Source organism: Oncorhynchus clarkii, chromosome 3 (assembly GCF_045791955.1).
Source record: "Oncorhynchus clarkii lewisi isolate Uvic-CL-2024 chromosome 3, UVic_Ocla_1.0, whole genome shotgun sequence".
Classification (NCBI taxonomy): Eukaryota; Metazoa; Chordata; class Actinopteri; order Salmoniformes; family Salmonidae; genus Oncorhynchus; species Oncorhynchus clarkii.
The window spans coordinates 7,136,854-7,157,888 of NC_092149.1; the positions used below are offsets into that span (position 1 = coordinate 7,136,854).

The window sequence follows — 21,035 nt, forward strand, 5'->3', positions numbered from 1 at the left end:
CACCTGGATTCACCTGGTCAGTCTGTGATAGAACGAGCAGGTGTTCTTAATGTGTTGTCCACTCAGTGTATCTACATATACAGTAGAACACATGTTCATGGTACTGTACTGTAATCAGGATGTGTGTGAATATGTGGCAAGGGAAGCATGTCCTGATAGATCTGAGGCTGAAGCAACTCCTTAGTGACCAATAATCCACATGGTTTTCCAATACAAAAGCCCTGACCATTGATTTCTCATTAAATAGTTCTAGGTTTAAATGTTCTAAAACCATCAATAACTATGGAGATGTCTAGACTGCTTCAATTAAGTTTAATGAGCTGATAAGTAGCATGATGGTTTGCCTTGGTACGTGACAGAGCAAGGAGTACAGTCATCTCACTGCCCAAACCACCAGATGATCATTCCAGCCTGTTTCTCTGTTACTGGTTAGTACTTTCTAAAACAGTCTGCCATGATTGTCTGTGGAGGTTATTGAGTTCTCGGAGTAGTACCTACTATTACCTAAACAGAGGCAGGTATTGCAGACTATTCATAGTTGAATTGTTATATTTTTTATTAAACAGGATGGTCAAGTATGACTGAATCATCTGACAGGTAGAATAAAAAGGTCTTGGTCATTATCTGAAGTTGGATAATGGAACTTTTACCAAAGTTGTATAAGAGAAACTATTCAGTAACTTTGTTGCATTTACAAGGGACAACACCACCGGGCATTTACAGTATTTCAAACACCAGCGCCCTCTGGTGTTCATCCATTGAACTTGTTTGACGGACCCATGTTGGTTTCATTTATTTTTTTATTACAATTGCATTGCATGCCATCTCTTCATCTTAATCATATATTGATCATGTGCAATATAAATCATTATTCCCCACAATCAAAAAAAATATTCATTTTGACAGATCCACAGAATAGCAAACATGAGGATTCATTGGCAGTGCATCAGAGTGCAGTCAGAATCTGAGGGGTAAAGTAGGATTTAGGAGGTCATTAAAGTCTGATGAAGGCAGCATAGCTGTCCAGACGTCTCTATCCATGACATGTATTCCTTTCTAGGTCATAGACCTCTACCATGTATAATTGTGTTTGAAATAAACAGCCACTGGGAATCTGGAGACACTCCGAATTAAAAGGTGGAGGAACTCAGATCAACTGTGTTCCTGCTCAGTCCCGCCCACTTAAATAAATCCCTGTGTTGAGAGGAATCTGTCAATCATATCAAAGGACCTCTGTGGTTGGTCGTATGGTAGTATGTGCCCTCCTCCTCGTATAATCACCTGCATGACAAGGAGACAAACAGACAGTCAGACAGGTTTAGCATGTGAACCAGTTTCCCCATCAGCAGCACTGTGTTCCCACCTGGTGTCCATAAAGTTGATCGTATCTTCCTGGCACAGCCATTTTCAATAAGACTCTACTTGCAATAATTGTCACGTGCTTGTTTTTTTTCCTACTAAACTTAGTTGAATGCACTGACTAAGATGTTCTGCATGAGATCTACTGCTAAATTACTCACATTATGTTTAGTAATGCTATGTTAACATTTTCCATTTTAAAGAGGGTGGCCAAATGCCCTGAATACCCAGTAAAGTCCTGGGCCCAGATTCACAAAACACTTCTTACGCAATAACTTAAGAAGCTGCTTAAGAAAAAAAATAAGACGTTCATAAGTTAATTTGGTTCAATTCCTCAAGAATTCCTTAAGATAGAAAATCATTCATTCAAACTCCTCAAATATCTTATGAACAGTTGAAGTGGGAAGTTTACATACACCTGAGCCAAATACATTTAAACTCAGTTTTTCACAATTCCTGACATTTAGACCTAGTAAAGATTCCCTGTCTTAGGTCAGATAGGATCACAACTTTATTTCAAGAATGTGAAATATCACAATAATAGTAGAGAGAATGATTTATACTTTTTCAGCTTTTATTTCTTTCATCACATTCCCAGTGGGTAAGAAGTTTACATACACTCAATTAGTATTTGGTAGCATTGCCTTTAAATTGTTTAACTTGGGTCAAACATTGCATCCACAAGCTTCCCCCAATAAGTTGGGTGAATTTTGGCCCATTCCTCCTGACAGAGCTGGTGTAACTGAGTCAGGTTTGTAGGCCTCTTTGCTCGCACATGCTTTTTCAGTTCTGCCCACAAATTTTCTATAGGTTTGAGGTCAGGGCTTTGTGATGGCCACTCCAATACCTTGACTTTGTCGTCCTTAAGCCATTTTGCCTCAACTTTGGAAGTATGCTTGGGGTCATTGTCCATTTGGAAGACCCATTTGCGACCAAGCTTTAACTTCCTGACTGATGTCTTGAGATGTTGCTTCAATATATCCACACAATTTTCCTTCCCTCATGATGCCATCTATTTTGTGAAGTGCACCAGTCCCTCCTGCAGCAAAGCACCCCCACAACATGATGCTGCCACCCCCGTGCTTCACGGTTGGGATGGTGTTCTTCGGCTTGCAAGCCTCCCCCTTTTTCCTCCAAACATATCTATGGTCATTATGGCCAAACAGTTCTATTTTTGTTTCATCAGACCAGAGGACATTTCTCCAAAAAGTACGATCTTCGTCCCCATGTGCAGTTGCAAACCGTAGTCTGGCTATTTTATGGCGGTTTTGGAGCAGTGGCTTCTTCCTTGTTGAGTGGCCTTTCAGGTTATGTCGATATAGGACTCGTTTTACTGTGGATATAGATAATTTTGTACATGTTTCCTCCAGCATCTTCACAAGGTCCTTTGCTGTTGTTCTGGGATTGATTTGCACTTTTCGCACCAAAGTACATTCATCCCTAGAAGACCGACCACGTCTCCTTCCTGAGCGGTATGGCGGCTGCCTGGTCCCATGGTGTTTATACTTGCATACTATTGTTTGTACAGATGAATGTGGTACCTTCAGGTGTTTAGAAATTGCTCCCAAGGATGAACCAGACTTGTGGAGGTCTACAATTTTTTTCTGAGGTCTTGGCTGATTTATTTTGATTTTCCCATGATGTCAAGCAAAGAGGCACTGAGTTTGAAGGTAGGCCTTGAAATACATCCACAGGTACACCTCCAATTGACTCAAATGATGTCAATTAGCCTACCAGAAGCTTCTAAAGCCATTACATAATTTTGTGGAATTTTCCAGGCACAGTCAACTTAGTGAATGTAAACTTCTGAACCACTGGAATTGTGATACAGGGAATTATAAGTGAAATAATATGTCTGTAAATAATTGTTGGAAAAATTACTTGTGTCATGCACAAAGTAGACGTCCTAACTGACTTGCCAAAACTATAGTTTGTTGACAAGAAATTTGTGGAGTTCTTGAAAAACAAGTTTTAATGACTCCAACCTAAGTGTACGTAAACCTCCAACTTCAACTGTATCTTCTTACGATGTTTGTTGCTAGGCACCCGATTTAGCTAGCTATCTGGCTAGCAATGTCAATCATGTTAGCAAATTTCCAACTGAGATTACTCTTCTAAAACATGTTCTTGGGTTTAAAATAATAAATACTGATACTTTCAGAGGAAGTTTGTGAGTGAATTAAACATGTTCAATTGCTTTCATGAGCTTTTTCTCTCACTGCCCTGAGATTAAGACGAGGGTTTAGCTATCTTGGAATTCAAGAACACTTCCAAGAACTTTATTTTCAAGAATCTAATTTCTTCTTAACTTTTTGCTTCAGGAGAAACATAAGAAATAGTGCAAGAAAATTTCCTCTAACCTTTTGGGGAATAGCAACTTTGCTTAACTTTCTTCTTAAGTCTATAGTTAATTAAGGAAACAAATGGCAGCTAAGAAGAAATGTCTTCTTAAGAAGGTTTTTGTGAATCCGGCCCCTGGACACAGACATGCAGTACTCACCTGGTAGAATTCCCCTACTTGGCGTACATATCCAGCCACCTCTGTGTCCTCTGGCTGGATCTTCCAATGGAAGCGAGAGGCTTTGTTGAACTCATCAGCCCCGGTCCAGTTCACCGTGGGCAGGAACCTCTCGGTCAGGGGGGCCGCCACAATCACATCCAGCTGACCACTGTAAATCAACACCTGTGTGTGTGTGTGTGTGTGTGTGGTGTGTGTGTACACAGAAGAAAGAGAGAGAGAGAAACACAGATAAGGCATTTATTCAATGATTACAGTATAGTGGTCCAAGCAATAGCTGAGGAGAGGAGTTAGTGACTGACGCCGTAGCTCGTGACTGACGCCGTAGCTCGTGACTGACGCCGTAGCTCGTGACGGACGCCGTAGCTCGTGACGGACGCCGTAGCTCGTGACGGACGCCGTAGCTCGTGACGGACGCCGTAGCTCGTGACGGACGCCGTAGCTCGTGACGGACGCCGTAGCTCGTGACGGACGCCGTAGCTCGTGACTGACGCCGTAGCTCGTGACTGACGCCGTAGCTCGTGACGGACGCCGTAGCTCGTGACGGACGCCGTAGCTCGTGACTGACGCCGTAGCTCGTGGCTGACGCCGTAGCTCGTGACGGACGCCGTAGCTCGTGACGGACGCCGTAGCTCGTGACGGACGCCGTAGCTCGTGACGGACGCCGTAGCTCGTGGCGGACGCCGTAGCTCGTGGCGGACGCCGTAGCTCGTGGCGGACGCCGTAGCTCGTGGCGGACGCCGTAGCTCGTGGCGGACGCCGTAGCTCGTGGCGGACGCCGTAGCTCGTGGCGGACGCCGTAGCTCGTGGCGGACGCCGTAGCTCGTGACTGACGCCGTAGCTCGTGACGGACGCCGTAGCTCGTGACGGACGCCGTAGCTCGTGACGGACGCCGTAGCTCGTGACGGACGCCGTAGCTCGTGACGGACGCCGTAGCTCGTGACGGACGCCGTAGCTCGTGACGGACGCCGTAGCTCGTGACGGACGCCGTAGCTCGTGACGGACGCCGTAGCTCGTGACTGACGCCGTAGCTCGTGACGGACGCCGTAGCTCGTGACGGACGCCGTAGCTCGTGGCGGACGCCGTAGCTCGTGAAGGACGCCGTAGCTCGTGACGGACGCCGTAGCTCGTGAAGGACGCCGTAGCTCGTGAAGGACGCCGTAGCTCGTGAAGGACGCCGTAGCTCGTGAAGGACGCCGTAGCTCGTGACGGACGCCGTAGCTCGTGACTGACGCCGTAGCTCGTGACGGACGCCGTAGCTCGTGACGGACGCCGTAGCTCGTGGCGGACGCCGTAGCTCGTGAAGGACGCCGTAGCTCGTGAAGGACGCCGTAGCTCGTGACGGACGCCGTAGCTCGTGAAGGACGCCGTAGCTCGTGAAGGACGCCGTAGCTCGTGACGGACGCCGTAGCTCGTGACTGACGCCGTAGCTCGTGACGGACGCCGTAGCTCGTGACTGACGCCGTAGCTCGTGACTGACGCCGTAGCTCGTGACGTACGCCGTAGCTCGTGACGGACGCCGTAGCTCATGACGGATACTGTAAACCAAAGTTAAACCATGGCTCAGTTGGTAGAGCGCGCCGCTCGCAGAGCAAGGATTGTGGGTTAGATTCGCTGGGCCACCATACATAAAATGCACGCCCGCGTCAGTGTCTCTGGATAAAAGCGTCTGCTAAATGGCATATATTATATGTCTGTGCTGTTAATAGAAGCATGTCTGAGTGCTAGATGGGCATCGACTCTAGTCTCACCCTGTAGTTGTCCATGAGCGTGGCGAGCCAGGGTTTGATGCTCTTCATGACGTCCTGCAGCAGGTGTTTCTCCACCTCCGAGCCGTCGTGGAACGTCAGGTTCCCCACGTGGATGGAGCGCCGCACCTCTGCCAGCGTCACAAACTGGGAGAAATACTCCTGATCTGCAGGCTCCTGTAGAAGAGAACCAGAGCATAACATTTTATTATTAAAACGTGCATCTGTGTGTAAGCCTTGTAAGAAGACATTTCAGTCAGGAAATGTACCTTCTCTGTGTACCTACCTGACACTTAAACAGCTGGGTGTCTGTGTAAGCCTTGCTCTGTGTACCTACCTGACACTTAATCAGCTGGGTGTCTGTGTAAGCCTTGCTCTGTGTACCTACCTGACACTTAAACAGCTGGGTGTCTGTGTAAGCCTTGTAAGAAGACATTTCAGTCAGGAAATCTTCTCTGTGTACCTACCTGACACTTAAACAGCTGGGTGTCTGTGTAAGCCTTGTAAGAAGACACATTTCAGTCAGGAAATCTTCTCTGTGTACCTACCTGACACTTAAACAGCTGGGTGTCTGTGTAAGCCTTGCTCTGTGTACCTACCTGACACTTAAACAGCTGGGTGTCTGTGTAAGCCTTGTAAGAAGACATTTCAGCTGGGTGTCTGTGTAGGAAATCTTCTCTGTGTACCTACCTGACACTTAAACAGCTGGGTGTCTGTGTAAGCCTTGCTCTGTGTACCTACCTGACACTTAAACAGCTGGGTGTCTGTGTAAGCCTCGCTCTGTGTACCTACCTGACCTTTATTCCATCAGCTGGGTGTCTGTGTAAGCCTCGCTCTGTGTACCTACCTGACACTGCAAGTAATTGAAGTAGTTGGTGCAGCCAGTGGCGTTCTGGAAGAACGAGGGGTACGGTAGAATGTCACCATTCAGCAAGCTGTCAAATACCTGCAGGACAAGAGGACAGTGGAAGAATGTACCAGGAAGTTGGAGGCCTTGAAAGAATGACTGCCAGACATTCAGATATGTAGAGTGGACAACAAAAACACGCAGGTTATTGTGTTAGCAGATGCAGTCAGTGTCTTACCTCAAAGGCCTCCACCCATTTCTCCTGCTGGATGAGCTGCACCCCGCTGGCTGTCTGCTGCTCAACATACTGCTTCTGGAGCATGTCTATCAGACCTGTCTGGTACAGGAAGTCACCATACCCTCCCAGCATCTGAGAGAGAGAGAAGGGGAGAGAAAGAGAAAGAGACAGAACAGGTAAGACCAAGGGAAAGAGCAAATGAAGAACAAAAACAACCTTTTTTTCATCCTGGAGATATATTATTATATCTTAAATGATATTACTGATATATTTCATATTAAGTCAGGAGTGTCAAACAATGCTGAGTAAAGTTGAAATCACGGTGTATTAAAACACAACCCACCAGCTCTGGGTCACAGAGGCCGTCTCCAATGGCAACTCCCTTGAAGTTGATCTTCACCTTAGCAATGGGGTTATGCTTATGGATGTAGTAACCAATGGCTGGGACATACTTTCCTGCATAGGACTGAGGACATCGAGGACAATTCCAATCAATTTTAGTGTCTGCGTTCTGATTGCAGAAAGTAATTTCAATTTTACGTTATTATGCATTTAAGTGGAAAGATTATTCTTGTTGCTATAGCAGAGACCCTAAAATAACCATTTTAAGACCTTGTTCAACATCATAAAAGGGAATGAAAAGCAGATGTCTTTGTAGCTAGGATTTGGGGAATTTGACAACTAGGATGTAGGGAAGTTGTGTAATGTTATGTGTAACACAGATGTGGAGACTAGAACCAAACTCACCTCTCCTGTAGCATAGAAGTCATTGGACTGATACTCAGGGAAGATCTGGAAGAACTGAGTCAACGCACTAGAGGACAAAGACACAAGATGAGAAAAACAATGGATGCCATGATGCCATAACCAAGGTCCTAGATGTACATTGACCAGAGACCATGATGCCATAACCAAGGTCCTAGATGTACATTGACCAGAGACCATGATGCCATAACCAAGGTCCTAGATGTACATTGACCAGAGACCATGATGCCATGTGACATAACCAAGGTCCTAGATGGACATTGACCAGAGACCATGGTGCCATAACCAAGGTCCTAGATGTACATTTGACATGCGTCCTCCGAAACACGACCCTGCCAAGCCGCACAACTTCTTGCCACACTGCTCACTTAATCCGGAAGCCAGCTGCACCAATGTGTCAGAGGAAACACCATACAACTGCCGCTTTCAAGGTGCGGGACTCTAACCCGGAAGCTTACAAGAAATCCTGCTATGCCCTGCGACGAACCATCAAACAGGCAAAGAGTCAATACAGGGCTAAGATTGAATCATACTACACCGGCTCCGACGCTCGTCTTATGTGCTTGCTAACTATTACAGACTAGAAAGGGAAGCACAGCCACGAGCTGCCCAGTGACACGAGTCTACCAGACGAGCTAAATCACTTCTATGCTCGCTTCGAGGCAAGCAACACTGAGGAATGTACGAGAGCATCAGCTGTTCCGGACGACTGTGTGATCACCCTCTCCGTAGCCGACGTGAGTAAGACCTTTAAACAGGTCAACATTCACAAGGCTGCAGGGCCAGACGGATTACCAGGACGTGTGCTCCGGGCACGTGCTGACCAACTGGCAGGTGTCTTCACGGACATTTTCAACATGCTTCAAGCAGACCACCATATTCCCTGTGCCCAAGAACACAAAGGCAACCTGCCTAAATTACTACAGACCCCGTACCACTCACGTCCGTAGCCATGAAGTGCTTTGAAAGGTTGGTAATGGCTCACATCAACACCATTATCCCAGAAACCCTAGACCCACTCCAATTTGCATACCGCCCAAACAGATCCACAGATGATGCGATCTCTATTGCACTCCACACTGCCCTTTCCCACCTGGACAAAAGGAAGACTTATGTGAGAATGCTATTAATTGATACAGCTCAGCATTCAACACCATAGTACCCTCAAAGCTCATCACTAAGCTAAGGATCCTGGGACTAAACACCTTCCTCTGCAACTGGATCCTGGACTTCTTGACGGGCCACCCCCAGGTGGTGAGGGTAGGTAACAACACATCTGCCACGCTGATCCTCAACACTGGAGCTCCACAGGGGTGCGTGCTCAGTACCCTCCAGTACTCCCTGTTCACCCACGACTGCATGGCCAGGCACGACTCAAACACCATCATTAAGTTTGCAGACCACACAACCGCCTGATCACCGACGACGAAGAGACAGCCTATAGGGAGGAGGTCAGAGACCTGGCCGGATGGTGCCAGAATAACAACCTATCCCTCAATGTAACCAAGACTAAGAAGATGATTGTGGACTACAGGAAAAGGAGGACCGAGCACACCCCATTCTCATCGACGACGGGGCTGTAGTGGAGCAGGTTGAGAGCTTCAAGTTCCTTGGCGTCCACATCAACAACAAACTAGAATGGTCCAAACACACCAAGACAGTCGTGAAGAGGGCACGACAAAGCCTATTCCCCCTCAGGAAACGAAAAAGATTTGGTATGGGTCCTGAGATCCTCAAAAGGTTCTACAGCTGCAACATCAGTTGGATGCAACCTCACTGGTTGCATCACTGCCTGGTACGGCATTTGCTCGGCCTCTGACCGCAAGCCACTACAGAGGGTAGTGCATACAGCCCAGTACATCACTGGGGCAAAGCTGCCTGCCATCCACGACCTTGTCACCAGGCGGTGTCAGAGAAAGGCCCTAAAAATTGTCAAAGACCCCAGCCACCCCAGTCATAGACGGTCTACTACCGCATGGCAAGCGGTACCGGAGTGCCAAGTTTAGGACAAAAAGGCTTCTCAACAGTTTTTACCCCCAAGCCATAAGACTCCTGAACAGGTAATCAAATGGCTACCCGGACTATTTGCATTGTGTGCCCCCTCCTCCCCCCAACTGCTCTTTTTACGCTGCTGCTCCTCTCTGTTTATCATATATGCACAGTCACTTTAACTATACATTCATGTACATACTACCTAAATTGGCCCGACCAACCAGTGCTCCCGCACATTGGCTAACCAGGCTATCTGCATTGTGTCCCACCCACCACCCGCCAACCCCTCTTTTAAGCTACTGTTACTCGCTGTTCATCATATATGCATGGTCACTTTAACCATATCTACATGTACATACTACCTCAATCAGCCTGACTAACCGGTGCCTGTATGTAGCCTTGCTACTTTTATAGCCTCGCTACTTTTATAGCCTCGCTACTTTTATAGCCTGTCTTTTTACTGTTGTTTTATTTCTTTACCTACCTATTGTTCACCTAATACCTTTTTTGCACTATTGGTTAGAGTCTGTAAGTAAGCATTTCACTGTCCCCTGTTGTATTCTGGGGACGTGACCAACTTTGATTTGATTTGACTGTGTCAGCACGCATGCGCTCGGCCCGCCACAGGAATCGCTAGAGCGCGATGGGAAGAGGACATCCCAGGCGGCCAAATCCTCCCCTAACCCGGACGACGCTGGGCCAATTGTGCGTCGCCTCATGGGTCTCCCGGTCACGGCCCGGTTGCAGCACAGCCCGGGATCGAACCCAGATCTGTAGTGAGGCCTCAAGCACTGCAGTGCATTAGACCGCTGCACCACTCAGAAAGGCCACCATCAGATCTTTACAATGCTTAGAGAAGTGTTTTCCATCTTAGGAACCACATCAATATGATAGAATGATATTATAATCTGTGCATAGTGTAAGGCTGCGTTTACACAGGCAGCTCAATTCTGATCTTTTGCCCATTATTATGGGCAAAAGAGCTGGTCTGATTGGCCAAAAGACCAATTGGTGAATAAAAGATCAGAATTGAGCTGTCTGTAAATACAGCCTAATGCACCCAGAACCTCAGTGACCAGTCTTACCTGTACAGATCTCTGCCTACATCATCCTGGTTCTGAGCAAAGCCTCGGTCATCATCAGTGAAACTGAACCCTGTTCCTACCTGGACAAGAAAACACACACCTGGCATTACAATCACATACTGCACATGCTGTTAGGTAACATAATCACATACTGTACATGCTGTTAGGTAACATAATCACATACTGTACATGCTGTTAGGTAACATAATCACATACTGTACATGCTGTTAGGTAACATAATCACATACTGTACATGCTGTTAGGTAACATAATCACATACTGTACATGCTGTTAGGTAACATTACATTATATTTCACATACTATTAAGTAACATTACACACATTTTGATGAGAAAACTATTAAAGCAGCATAGAAACCAAATCAAACCTGTCTGATACAGGATGTCCTAAATGGCACCCTATTCCCTATTTAGTACACTTCTTTTGACAAGAGGACCTGGTCAAAAGTAGGGAATAGGGTGCCATTTGGATGCAAACAAACTGTGTTCATACATTCACACGAAGGAAGTAGAAGCCATACGTACTGGATTGTCGATGTACAGAACAGAGTATCTGGATGTCCAGGGATAGTCTCTGTAGCCCACTGTAAACAGGTGAAACAACACAATACATGGAGAGATGAAGGTCCCACCACTACAGTAGGAACAGAGATACATGGAGAGAGATGAAGGTCCCACCACTACAGTAGGAACATACAGGTGGCTTTCTGATAGAAATTACAGACAGGGGTCAGTACAGAGACACGTTATTATACACTAGACAGGGGTCAGTACAGAGACATATGGCTATGTTGGTACCTGTTAGGTTCTTCAATACAACGTAGGGTCCATGTTCTACAAACAGCCCAAACATAGACGTGCCCCCAGGACCCCCCTGCAGCCACAGCAGGACTGGAGCAGTCTCAGGCCACTCCTGCAGAGAGACAGACAGATACAAGTTAGTATTTCTCTAACAGTGGATAGTGGAGCTATCTTAGTGAGAGGCCTCCACCCAAAACCCTTCTAATACAACACTGCCACCTTGTGGCTAAGTCGTTGACACACAGTTATGAAGTAAACACTGTTTAATCACTAGGACCTTGGTAATGTAGGTAGCAGAAAGGACTTGTTTTGTACTTACTTTATAGAGGCTAAGCCCATAAGTCTTTTGTTAAGGTTTCTGAATCCAAATAAAACTTTGCCCTGATTCACACATTCCTTTACAGGAGCTGATAAAAGGTGATTGCTAGACAAACACGTGCTATTGATTCTTGTCACGAGTGAAACTACGGAGGACACTGCAGCTGATATGGGTGGCACCCTATTCTCTACGGGGCCCTGGTGACAAGTAGTGCACTACAAAGGGAACAGGGTGCCATTTGGGACACATGGTACTGTAGTGTGGTATACCTGAGCAGGGAAGAACCAGAAGTAGAGGTTGCTGTTGTATTTCTTGTTGACAGTGAGGTAGCCGGCATAACTCTTCACATTGGCACCAGGCAGGGGACCTACCAGACTCTGCTTCCGTGCTGAAAGATAGAACAGGTCATTGCTTTCAAATAACTGTCTCAAACCTGGTTTCATCAGAACACAACGATTAGTCTCCCTCAGACTTCTGTGTAATACTGTAACATTCATGATGTTAACATCACAACGTCGTAACAACTGTTCTGCACACGGTTATGTCATGTTTTGTTGCGTGGACCCCAGGATGAGTAGCTGCTGCATGTGCAACAGCTAATGGGGATCCTAACTGTGTTGATGATGCAAATAACATGATGCATAACGCAATCTCGTCTATTTTTTGAAAACTTGACAACTGCCTTGTACAACATTAGGGATAGCATTAACAGTTGAACAAATGAACAAAATATAGTTTCTGAGTAAAGTAAACCAACCTACCCTCTTCGATGTTGCCCTTTTCCAGGTAGGGGGTGAGAAAGAGCGGCTTGCCAGGGTCGGCTCCTCTGGAGAGCATGCTGACACGGTGAGATTTCCGGCAGAAGAAACTCGAGCAGCCCCTTGACTGTGTTGCCTCCAGAGAAGCCCACAGGAGAAGGACACACAGCGTCTCCTTCAACATTCTGTCAGGGGTGAGTGGAGAGCAGATACATTTGATAGTTTAGTTTCAACACAATTTCATTCTCACACATGTTTGCATTATCAAATGTTCAAATGTCTGCTTTAGCTAGTTTGCGCATGTATTTAATTTAAAAATATATATATAATATATAAAAAAGAAGGAATTAGCTAGCCTAGTCAAATAACCATTGAGAGAACTGCACTGAATAATCCAATGACCAGGCTTTCATACAGCTTTATTTTTGCACACATACCTCATAATTGACGCTCGCCTCCTCTGGAGTTGAGAGAAACCAGCTAATCCGTGTTATAGAAGCGAGATAAATCAAATCATCTGTAGTTTCACGTTGCTGCTCCGCGGTTGTTACAAAAATGGATTGGTCACATGATCAACTGGGTGAGTGATCATGTGATTTCATGCTGTCTTGCGCAATCAAGTCCCCTCATCCAACGGTGCGTTTCTGTTTCCGGTTCTCAACCATTCTTCATGTCGAAGAACTTTCGCAACTGCTAAATTCGACACCATTTTTTTTACGGTCTATCCAAATGGTTCATGAATGTTACGGTTTTCTTCAGGCATTGTATTTTTTTTTTTAGCTTTTTGGTTTTATATAAATGGATGTAGGCCTATTCACATGTTTATCTTGGGTGAATTATTTATGTGCACATGGTTAGTCAATGACGTGAGGCACTGGCATTTTTACCAAATGCAGGCTAGAGCCTACACTCAAATTGATACATAATCCCTAATCGTGGAAGACATTTTAGTATGCCTAGCTAACTGTGACTGAAAGGGGCCCTAAACAATTATTAGAACATTAGGTACATTTTTTTCAATATTACATTATTTACATGAAATGGTTCAGTCCTGCCCCCAAACCAGGCGCGAACGGTACTTGCTAGCAGTGATTTGCCAGTGGAGCATCATGTCTCAGCTTCCTAAAGAAAGAAAAAGACAGGAGAGAGAATGTCACCCAATTTTTCACAAAGGAAGTTGGGTGGAGTCCGTGTGTGGTGGAAATGAACCTGTTTGCTTAGTCCATAGTGAAATAGGCTACTTTTGCTCCCATAATATTAGTTACTTAATATTATCTTCACAGAAAATGTTTGTGTGTTTACATTTCGCTCCTCTTTTAGCCGACATTTAATCAATGCAGGAAAACTTTTACCAAGCTATTCATAGTAAATGAGTTGCCCCTGCCCCTGCCTGGTGCCAGGACAGGCTGTGCAGTCTTGTCATGCTGTCTGTTGAAAGTCAGTTAGTTAGAAAGCTGGACTTCAAAGTCTTGATCAGGGACTTTGCTAGTAAGAAGGCTGGGCTCCTGGTGAGTAAGGCTGAGCAGAGGCCAGTGATATCTGTTAAATGGCTATGGATATTGGATCACTACACACATGATGCCCACAGGCTGAGAACAAGACTGAGAACAGACTGAGAACAAGATATATCTCATAGTAATGGCTGGATTGCCATAACATTTGTTGTGCACAATCAAGACCCCAAGTGGAAGAAACCTATTGATTTGGTGACCTCTTGACCTTTCCTCTGGCGCCACCATCAGGCCTTTTCATGTTCATTTCCATTTTGTTTTCCATTTCCACTTTTACAGCTGCTTATTTTCTCCTTGGTATATATACTTAGTTCAATAATATGCTGCTGATTTTATTATTTTGTTTGTTATATCATTCTATAGATGATACAGTTCATTTATTTTAATTGAAGGTTGGTGTATATTGAAGTTATATTTATTTTAAGTTATTCATTCATGTTAAGAGAATTTTCCATTCAAGATTTTTACCATTATAATGACATTTAGACTGTAAAAGATGGCCTTTAGCACATTTCTTATAGAGGATATCAGTCTTGCATCAAATAGTGAATTCCACTGTATGCAGAATGTTGCATGCATGTCTGCACAGTGTTATATTTTCACAGCTCGCTGTCAGGAAATATTGAACAGTAAATATTGGACTACAAGAGAGTTGCAAGCCTGCAAAGGTAGAGTTATTTAAAGCTTTGAGTGGGTCGATTGGGTTCTGGAGGTGTGTGGTTACAGAAATGCTTCTGGAGGTGTGTGGTTACAGAAATTGTGCACGGTTGGTGTGGCCTGTGGTGGCGGGGCCCAATGTGATGTCTTTTCATGGGGCCCAAAATCCCTGGCTGCGCCCCTGATGTGAGTTGACAGAGGCTGCGTTTAGACTGGCAGACCAATTGTTATATTTTTTCCACTAATTGATCTTTTGACCAATCACGTCAGATCTTTTCACATCAATGTCTTTTTCAGAGCTGATCTGATTGTTCAAACAAAACAACAGAATTGGGCTTCCTGTGCTATAAAAATATAGCCCAAAGAGGACCTATTTTTAGGCTGTTGAAATCAATATCCTATGGTCTAAAGGGTGTAAATGGACTTGGTTTGGAGTTGGACACATGCAATATAGCAGAATACAGTTGTCATCATGTTCATTTCCTGATTAAACATCCTCAAATGTGTATTTTATTCTGGTTATGTGTTGTTATTATTGCATTGGGGAGTGGGGACACTGAACCAGCAGCAGCCTGCCCTGCAGCCAGCCACTCTGTCACCAGCATCACCATCATATTGAAATCAAAGGTCAGAGCTCTGAGGAACAGAGCTGCTTCAGATTGACTGGAGTTCAGAGGTCTCTTTCAGTCTACTGAATACTTCCACTTTAAGAAGGCGGCTCCGTCGCAGTGTAGTGTGTTTATACGATCCCAGAAGTGGCACCACCACATGGAAAACGACACTGTGTTTTTAATTCAACATGGCGAAAGCATATGCCGCTCTTCCAGTGGATACATTTGACAAACTTTAATTGTGTGTATAGTGGTGCGTTTAGACAAGATGATCGAAAGTTGATATTGTTCCTGTGATCCTGTCTGACTATTTTTACACCACTGCCAGTGAGTGGAGCTACAGTAAATGCGGCAACATACGGCGCGCAGGGAAAGGAACCGAGAGAAGTGAAAGCGTGCTGGAACGTTACACATACAAGAGGAGCAATTTAGAAAACGGACGTGAAATAAACAGTGTTAGTTCGTGCCAAATCAGCGAGTGAGAGTAGCCTACGCTACGTGACATAGTGAGATGGACGGACTACGGGGAACGGGCTGTGAGCGCACCTCAACCGACCGCGAGTGAACAGACCGAGCCTGAAGCGGATTGGGATGGCAGCATCCAGCAACTCAAGCCTGTCGGGTTCATCAGTGTCTTCTGGTAAGAGCCCTAAATTAAAATATTTTGTTTGATGAAACAAATAATAATAAACAATTTACTATATATTATTCGGCCTTTAACATTTTATTTGTTAGGCTTATCAATGATAATATTATCACCCTTGTTATTCTCTCTCTAGTCAATATTTATTGCATAATGCAATTAATATAGGGACTTGAGAGTTAACCGTGTCATAGTTGGCATGGATGAATTTCGTTTGTGATACACATTATGTAACTTTAAAAAAAATATCGATCTGTGCGTAATTGACAGACATCACCCAATAAGTCACGACGACAGTCGTCTACGTTCGCATCGATAATAATTCATTTCATGCCTCATCTCTTGATCTCTTTCACATCTGCCGCAGCTGAACAGAATGATAAACGTTCCACTTTCAAGAGCTTGATTGAGTGACATACCAGTCTTGTCGTTCGCAATTAGGATGTTTTTATTCTATTTTAACGCACACCTTCTTGTGTCTGGTTTCAGTGAGGAATCATCTTGGATAGGAAGAGAACGCCTCTCTCAATGTACAGGCTGAGATTGTAGGGTTGGAATTGTCATTGATGTACATATGTTTTTGTTTGGATAACTACCATTACATTCTCAATTGTCCCCATAATCCTTGTTGACTGGCCATTGTGGCCACTGCTATATTCTGTTGGTAGGGGCACCAGGGATGGTGTCCCTCTAACTAAATCTACAATTTTCCATCATGCAAAGACCGGGCTTGATGTGACATTTAAAAAATACTTGTTTATTCCCAGTAAAACATTTTGAAGTTGGTCACTCACTAGTTGGCAAGATGCCATATATATGCTGTGTTCTGATTGTTTTTAGATACCAATAGAAGATGATCTGGGTTTCTTAACAAACACCGCCTTCCCTGCACAGCTGACTGTTCCTATGTTCATTGATGGTTTGTGAGACAAGCAACACATGCTTCACTGTGGTGGATTTTATTTTAAGGGTGACTCCGGGTAGAATAGTGGTGGCAACATCAGACACGACACACACACACTCCCTCTCCTTGGCTATTAAACTACTAGAATAACCACTTCTCCACTGAGATATAACACACACGCACTCCCTCTCCTGGCTATTAAACTACTAGAATAACCACTTCTCCACTGAGATATAACACACACGCACTCCCTCTCCTGGCTATTAAACTACTAGAATAACCACTTCTCCACTGAGATATAACACACACACTCTCCCTCTCCTGGCTATTAAACTACTAGAATAACCACTTCTCCACTGAGATATAACACACACACACTCCCTCTCCTGGCTATTACACTACTAGAATAACCACTTCTCCACTGAGATATAACACACACACTCTCCCTCTCCTGGCTATTAAACTACTAGAATAACCACTTCTCCACTGAGATATAACACACACACACTCCCTCTCCTGGCTATTACACTACTAGAATAACCACTTCTCCACTGAGATATAACACACACACACTCCCTCTCCTGGCTATTAAACTACTAGAATAACCACTTCTCCACTGAGATATAACACACACCCTTCCTGTGGTTACTGGCGTGGCTTTCACATACATTACCCAACAGTGTGATAGGGTTGTTTGTACTTTATACCCTGACAAACATGGGCAACACATGTTTATCTATACTGTGTGTTCAGGAGGAGGCTACAGCCAGCGACTGCTGTTTCACACTCAGTTATACTGTGTGTTCAGGAGGAGGCTACAGCCAGCGACTGCTGTTTCACACTCAGTTATACTGTGTGTTCAGGAGGAGGCTACAGCCAGCGACTGCTGTTTCACACTGTTATACTGTGTGTTCAGGTGGAGGCTACAGCCAGCGACTGCTGTTTCACACTGTTATACTGTGTGTTCAGGAGGAGGCTACAGCCAGCGACTGCTGTTTCACACTCAGTTATACTGTGTGTTCAGGAGGAGGCTACAGCCAGCGACTGCTGTTTCACACTCAGTTATACTGTGTGTTCAGGAGGAGGCTACAGCCAGCGACTGCTGTTTCACACTGTTATACTGTGTGTTCAGGAGGAGGCTTCAGCCAGCGACTGCTGTTTCACACTGTTATACTGTGTGTTCAGGAGGAGGCTTCAGCCAGCGACTGCTGTTTCACACTAAGTTATACTGTTTCACACTCAGTTATACTGTGTGTTCAGGAGGAGGCTACAGCCAGCGACTGCTGTTTCACACTCAGTTATACTGTGTGTTCAGGAGGAGGCTTCAGCCAGCGACTGCTGTTTCACACTCAGTTATACTGTGTGTTCAGGAGGAGGCTACAGCCAGCGACTGCTGTTTCACACTCCGTTATACTGTGTGTTCAGGAGGAGGCTACAGCCAGCGACTGCTGTTTCACACTCAGTTATACTGTGTGTTCAGGAGGAGGCTTCAGCCAGCGACTGCTGTTTCACACTCAGTTATACTGTGTGTTCAGGAGGAGGCTACAGCCAGCGACTGCTGTTTCACACTCAGTTATACTGTGTGTTCAGGAGGAGGCTACAGCCAGCGACTGCTGTTTCACACTCAGTTATACTGTGTGTTCAGGAGGAGGCTACAGCCAGCGACTGCTGTTTCACACTCAGTTATACTGTGTGTTCAGGAGGAGACTTCAGCTAGCGACTGCTGTTTCACACTCAGTTATACTGTGTGTTCAGGAGGCTACAGCCAGCGACTGCTGTTTCACACTCAGTTATACTGTGTGTTCAGGAGGAGGCTTCAGCCAGCGACTGCTGTTTCACACTCAGTTATACTGTGTGTTCAGGAGGAGGCTTCAGCCAGCGACTGCTGTTTCACACTCAGTTATACTGTGTGTTCAGGAGGAGGCTTCAGCCAGCGACTGCTGTTTCACACTCAGTTATACTGTGTGTTCAGGAGGAGGCTACAGCCAGCGACTGCTGTTTCACACTCAGTTATACTGTGTGTTCAGGAGGAGGCTACAGCCAGCGACTGCTGTTTCACACTCAGTTATACTGTGTGTTCAGGAGGAGGCTACAGCCAGCGACTGCTGTTTCACACTCAGTTATACTGTGTGTTCAGGAGGAGGCTACAGCCAGCGACTGCTGTTTCACACTCAGTTATACTGTGTGTTCAGGAGGAGGCTACAGCCAGCGACTGCTGTTTCACACTCAGTTATACTGTGTGTTCAGGAGGAGGCTACAGCCAGCGACTGCTGTTTCACACTCAGTTATACTGTGTGTTCAGGAGGAGGCTACAGCCAGCGACTGCTGTTTCACACTCAGTTATACTGTGTGTTCAGGAGGAGGCTACAGCCAGCGACTGCTGTTTCACACTCAGTTATACTGTGTGTTCAGGAGGAGGCTACAGCCAGCGACTGCTGTTTCACACTCAGTTATACTGTGTGTTCAGGAGGAGGCTACAGCCAGCGACTGCTGTTTCACACTCAGTTATACTGTGTGTTCAGGAGGAGGCTACAGCCAGCGACTGCTGTTTCACACTCAGTTTGTTTGAGCAGCTGTGGCACTTTTTTCCAGGTCATCTTCTGAACATTTGTGACATCAGTCTTTTTCTATTCTCTACATGATTGACTCAGGTTAAGATAACAATGTGACCAAAAGTTCCAGAATGTACAGTGGGTGGGAGTAGCACTGACCTTTGATCCTATTGCTGCTGGGTCGTCGTTGTCAGAGTGAACATATGATATGATAGCCTGTATTTATTTAGTGTCTTCTAATCCCCCACCCAACCATACCGTACCACCATACCACAGAAATTACCCAGAAGGCTCTGCTGCCCATGGGAGCCAAGACACAATGTCTGTGTCCCAAATGGTACCCTATGATCTATGAAGTGCACGCCATAAGGAATAGGGAGCCATTTGGGACGCAAGGATCCGTTCCAGGCTGATACAGGCTGTCTGTGCTGACTTCATACTTCACAAGACATTATCTCATGAGTACGTTGCCAAAAGCACTGGAATTACCACTTGACCATCTTTTTTAAGGGGAAAGTATTTTCTGACTGTGGTGTGGAGGCTTGTCATTATTGTTGGGCTCTCGATATAATTACCAGACGTTACGAGGCGCTGTGCTGCCAGGGACAGAGGGCCTGTCACACATGGCTATCATTATCTTCCTGGATAGCTTTCTGGCTGACAGAGACATTTTGAATAATCTTTTCTATGAGGCGTATGACTCCATCTGCAGCACAAATGACACCCTGTACCCTATATAGTGCACTACTTTTGATCAGGGCCCATAAGGATCTGGTCATAAGTAGTGTACTATATAGGGTGCAATTTAGGATGCAACCTCAGAAATGAATCTGTGAACACAACACGTTCTGCTTCATATTATCCCCTTGTTTTCCTGCTGCTGCTGTAAACAAATGTTGCTGTGATGCCTCTGTCTTCAGCTGTCTCTAGTCTGCAAGCCTTAATTGACTAGACCGTCCTCTCTCGGTGGAGACACAGCGGTTGTGTGAGGAAACTACAGTACATGAGCGAGGTCGGTCCAGCCAATCAAGACTTTGAAGTTATTCTTCATGAAACTACCAGGATGGACAGAAAGACATCCCGCTGTAGGATGTTACCAACAATGTTTATCCATCCCGCTGTAGGATAATACCAACAATATAAATCTGGGTAATGCAGTTTTGGAGGAAGATTAGACCATTGATGAAAAGCCGTTTCCCAGGCACTGACTTGCACTGTATATTATATTCAAATGGAAAAATACAAGAGATGGTGAAATATATCACCAATCATTTTTATTTCCCCTGGATAAAAAAACCCCATTTGTGGCCGTGCTTGTGCTGTGCACTGATCTGAGAGACTACTCCTCCGCATTCCTGGCACAGGAGAGCTGAGTAGTGTGCTCTGTTAGTCACACAGCTCTCAGAAAACACTCTGCCCTACTCTGGCTGGGAATAAATGGAGGGATACAGGATGAGTGTATCTCGTCTTCAGTCCGAGCCCTGCAACCACACCGTTGGATAGTAGTAGAGGCAGGTTTTGTGTCTCATAGGATGCATCCCAAATGGCACCCTGTTCCCTATCTAGTGCCCCAGCCCACCAGTGCACTATATAGGAAACAGTGTGCCATTTGTGACGCAGACACAGTTTTGTAAAGGAAGAGAGCCGTCTGTTCTTCAACATCATTATCCTGCAGGTGTTTCTGTCCCACTCTGTTCTGCATCACATA

At 45.4% G+C, this 21,035-nt stretch overlaps 2 protein-coding genes across 2 annotated transcripts in view; one reads left to right on the forward strand and one right to left on the reverse strand.

Moving 5' to 3' along the window:
• Positions 1–538: 538 nt before the first annotated feature.
• On the reverse strand, positions 539–13,027 carry LOC139405684 (probable serine carboxypeptidase CPVL). The gene is made up of 13 exons (XM_071148102.1): positions 12,887–13,027; positions 12,453–12,634; positions 11,961–12,079; positions 11,370–11,484; positions 11,097–11,155; positions 10,553–10,632; positions 7,458–7,524; positions 7,054–7,176; positions 6,711–6,842; positions 6,473–6,571; positions 5,629–5,802; positions 3,860–4,042; positions 539–1,281 (listed from the first exon to the last, which is right to left on the reverse strand). The coding sequence occupies exons 1-13, from the start codon at positions 12,889–12,891 to the stop codon at positions 1,183–1,185; spliced, it is 1,437 nt and encodes a 478-aa protein (XP_071004203.1). The 5' UTR covers positions 12,892–13,027; the 3' UTR covers positions 539–1,182.
• A 2,275-nt stretch (positions 13,028–15,302) lies between these two features.
• LOC139387157 (beta-chimaerin-like) overlaps positions 15,303–21,035 on the forward strand; it is a 45,846-nt gene continuing 40,113 nt past the window's right edge. The window contains exon 1 of the mRNA XM_071133202.1: positions 15,303–15,868. Coding sequence (XP_070989303.1) covers positions 15,820–15,868 — 49 coding nt within the window. The 5' untranslated portion in view covers positions 15,303–15,819. The remainder of the gene's footprint in view (positions 15,869–21,035) is intronic.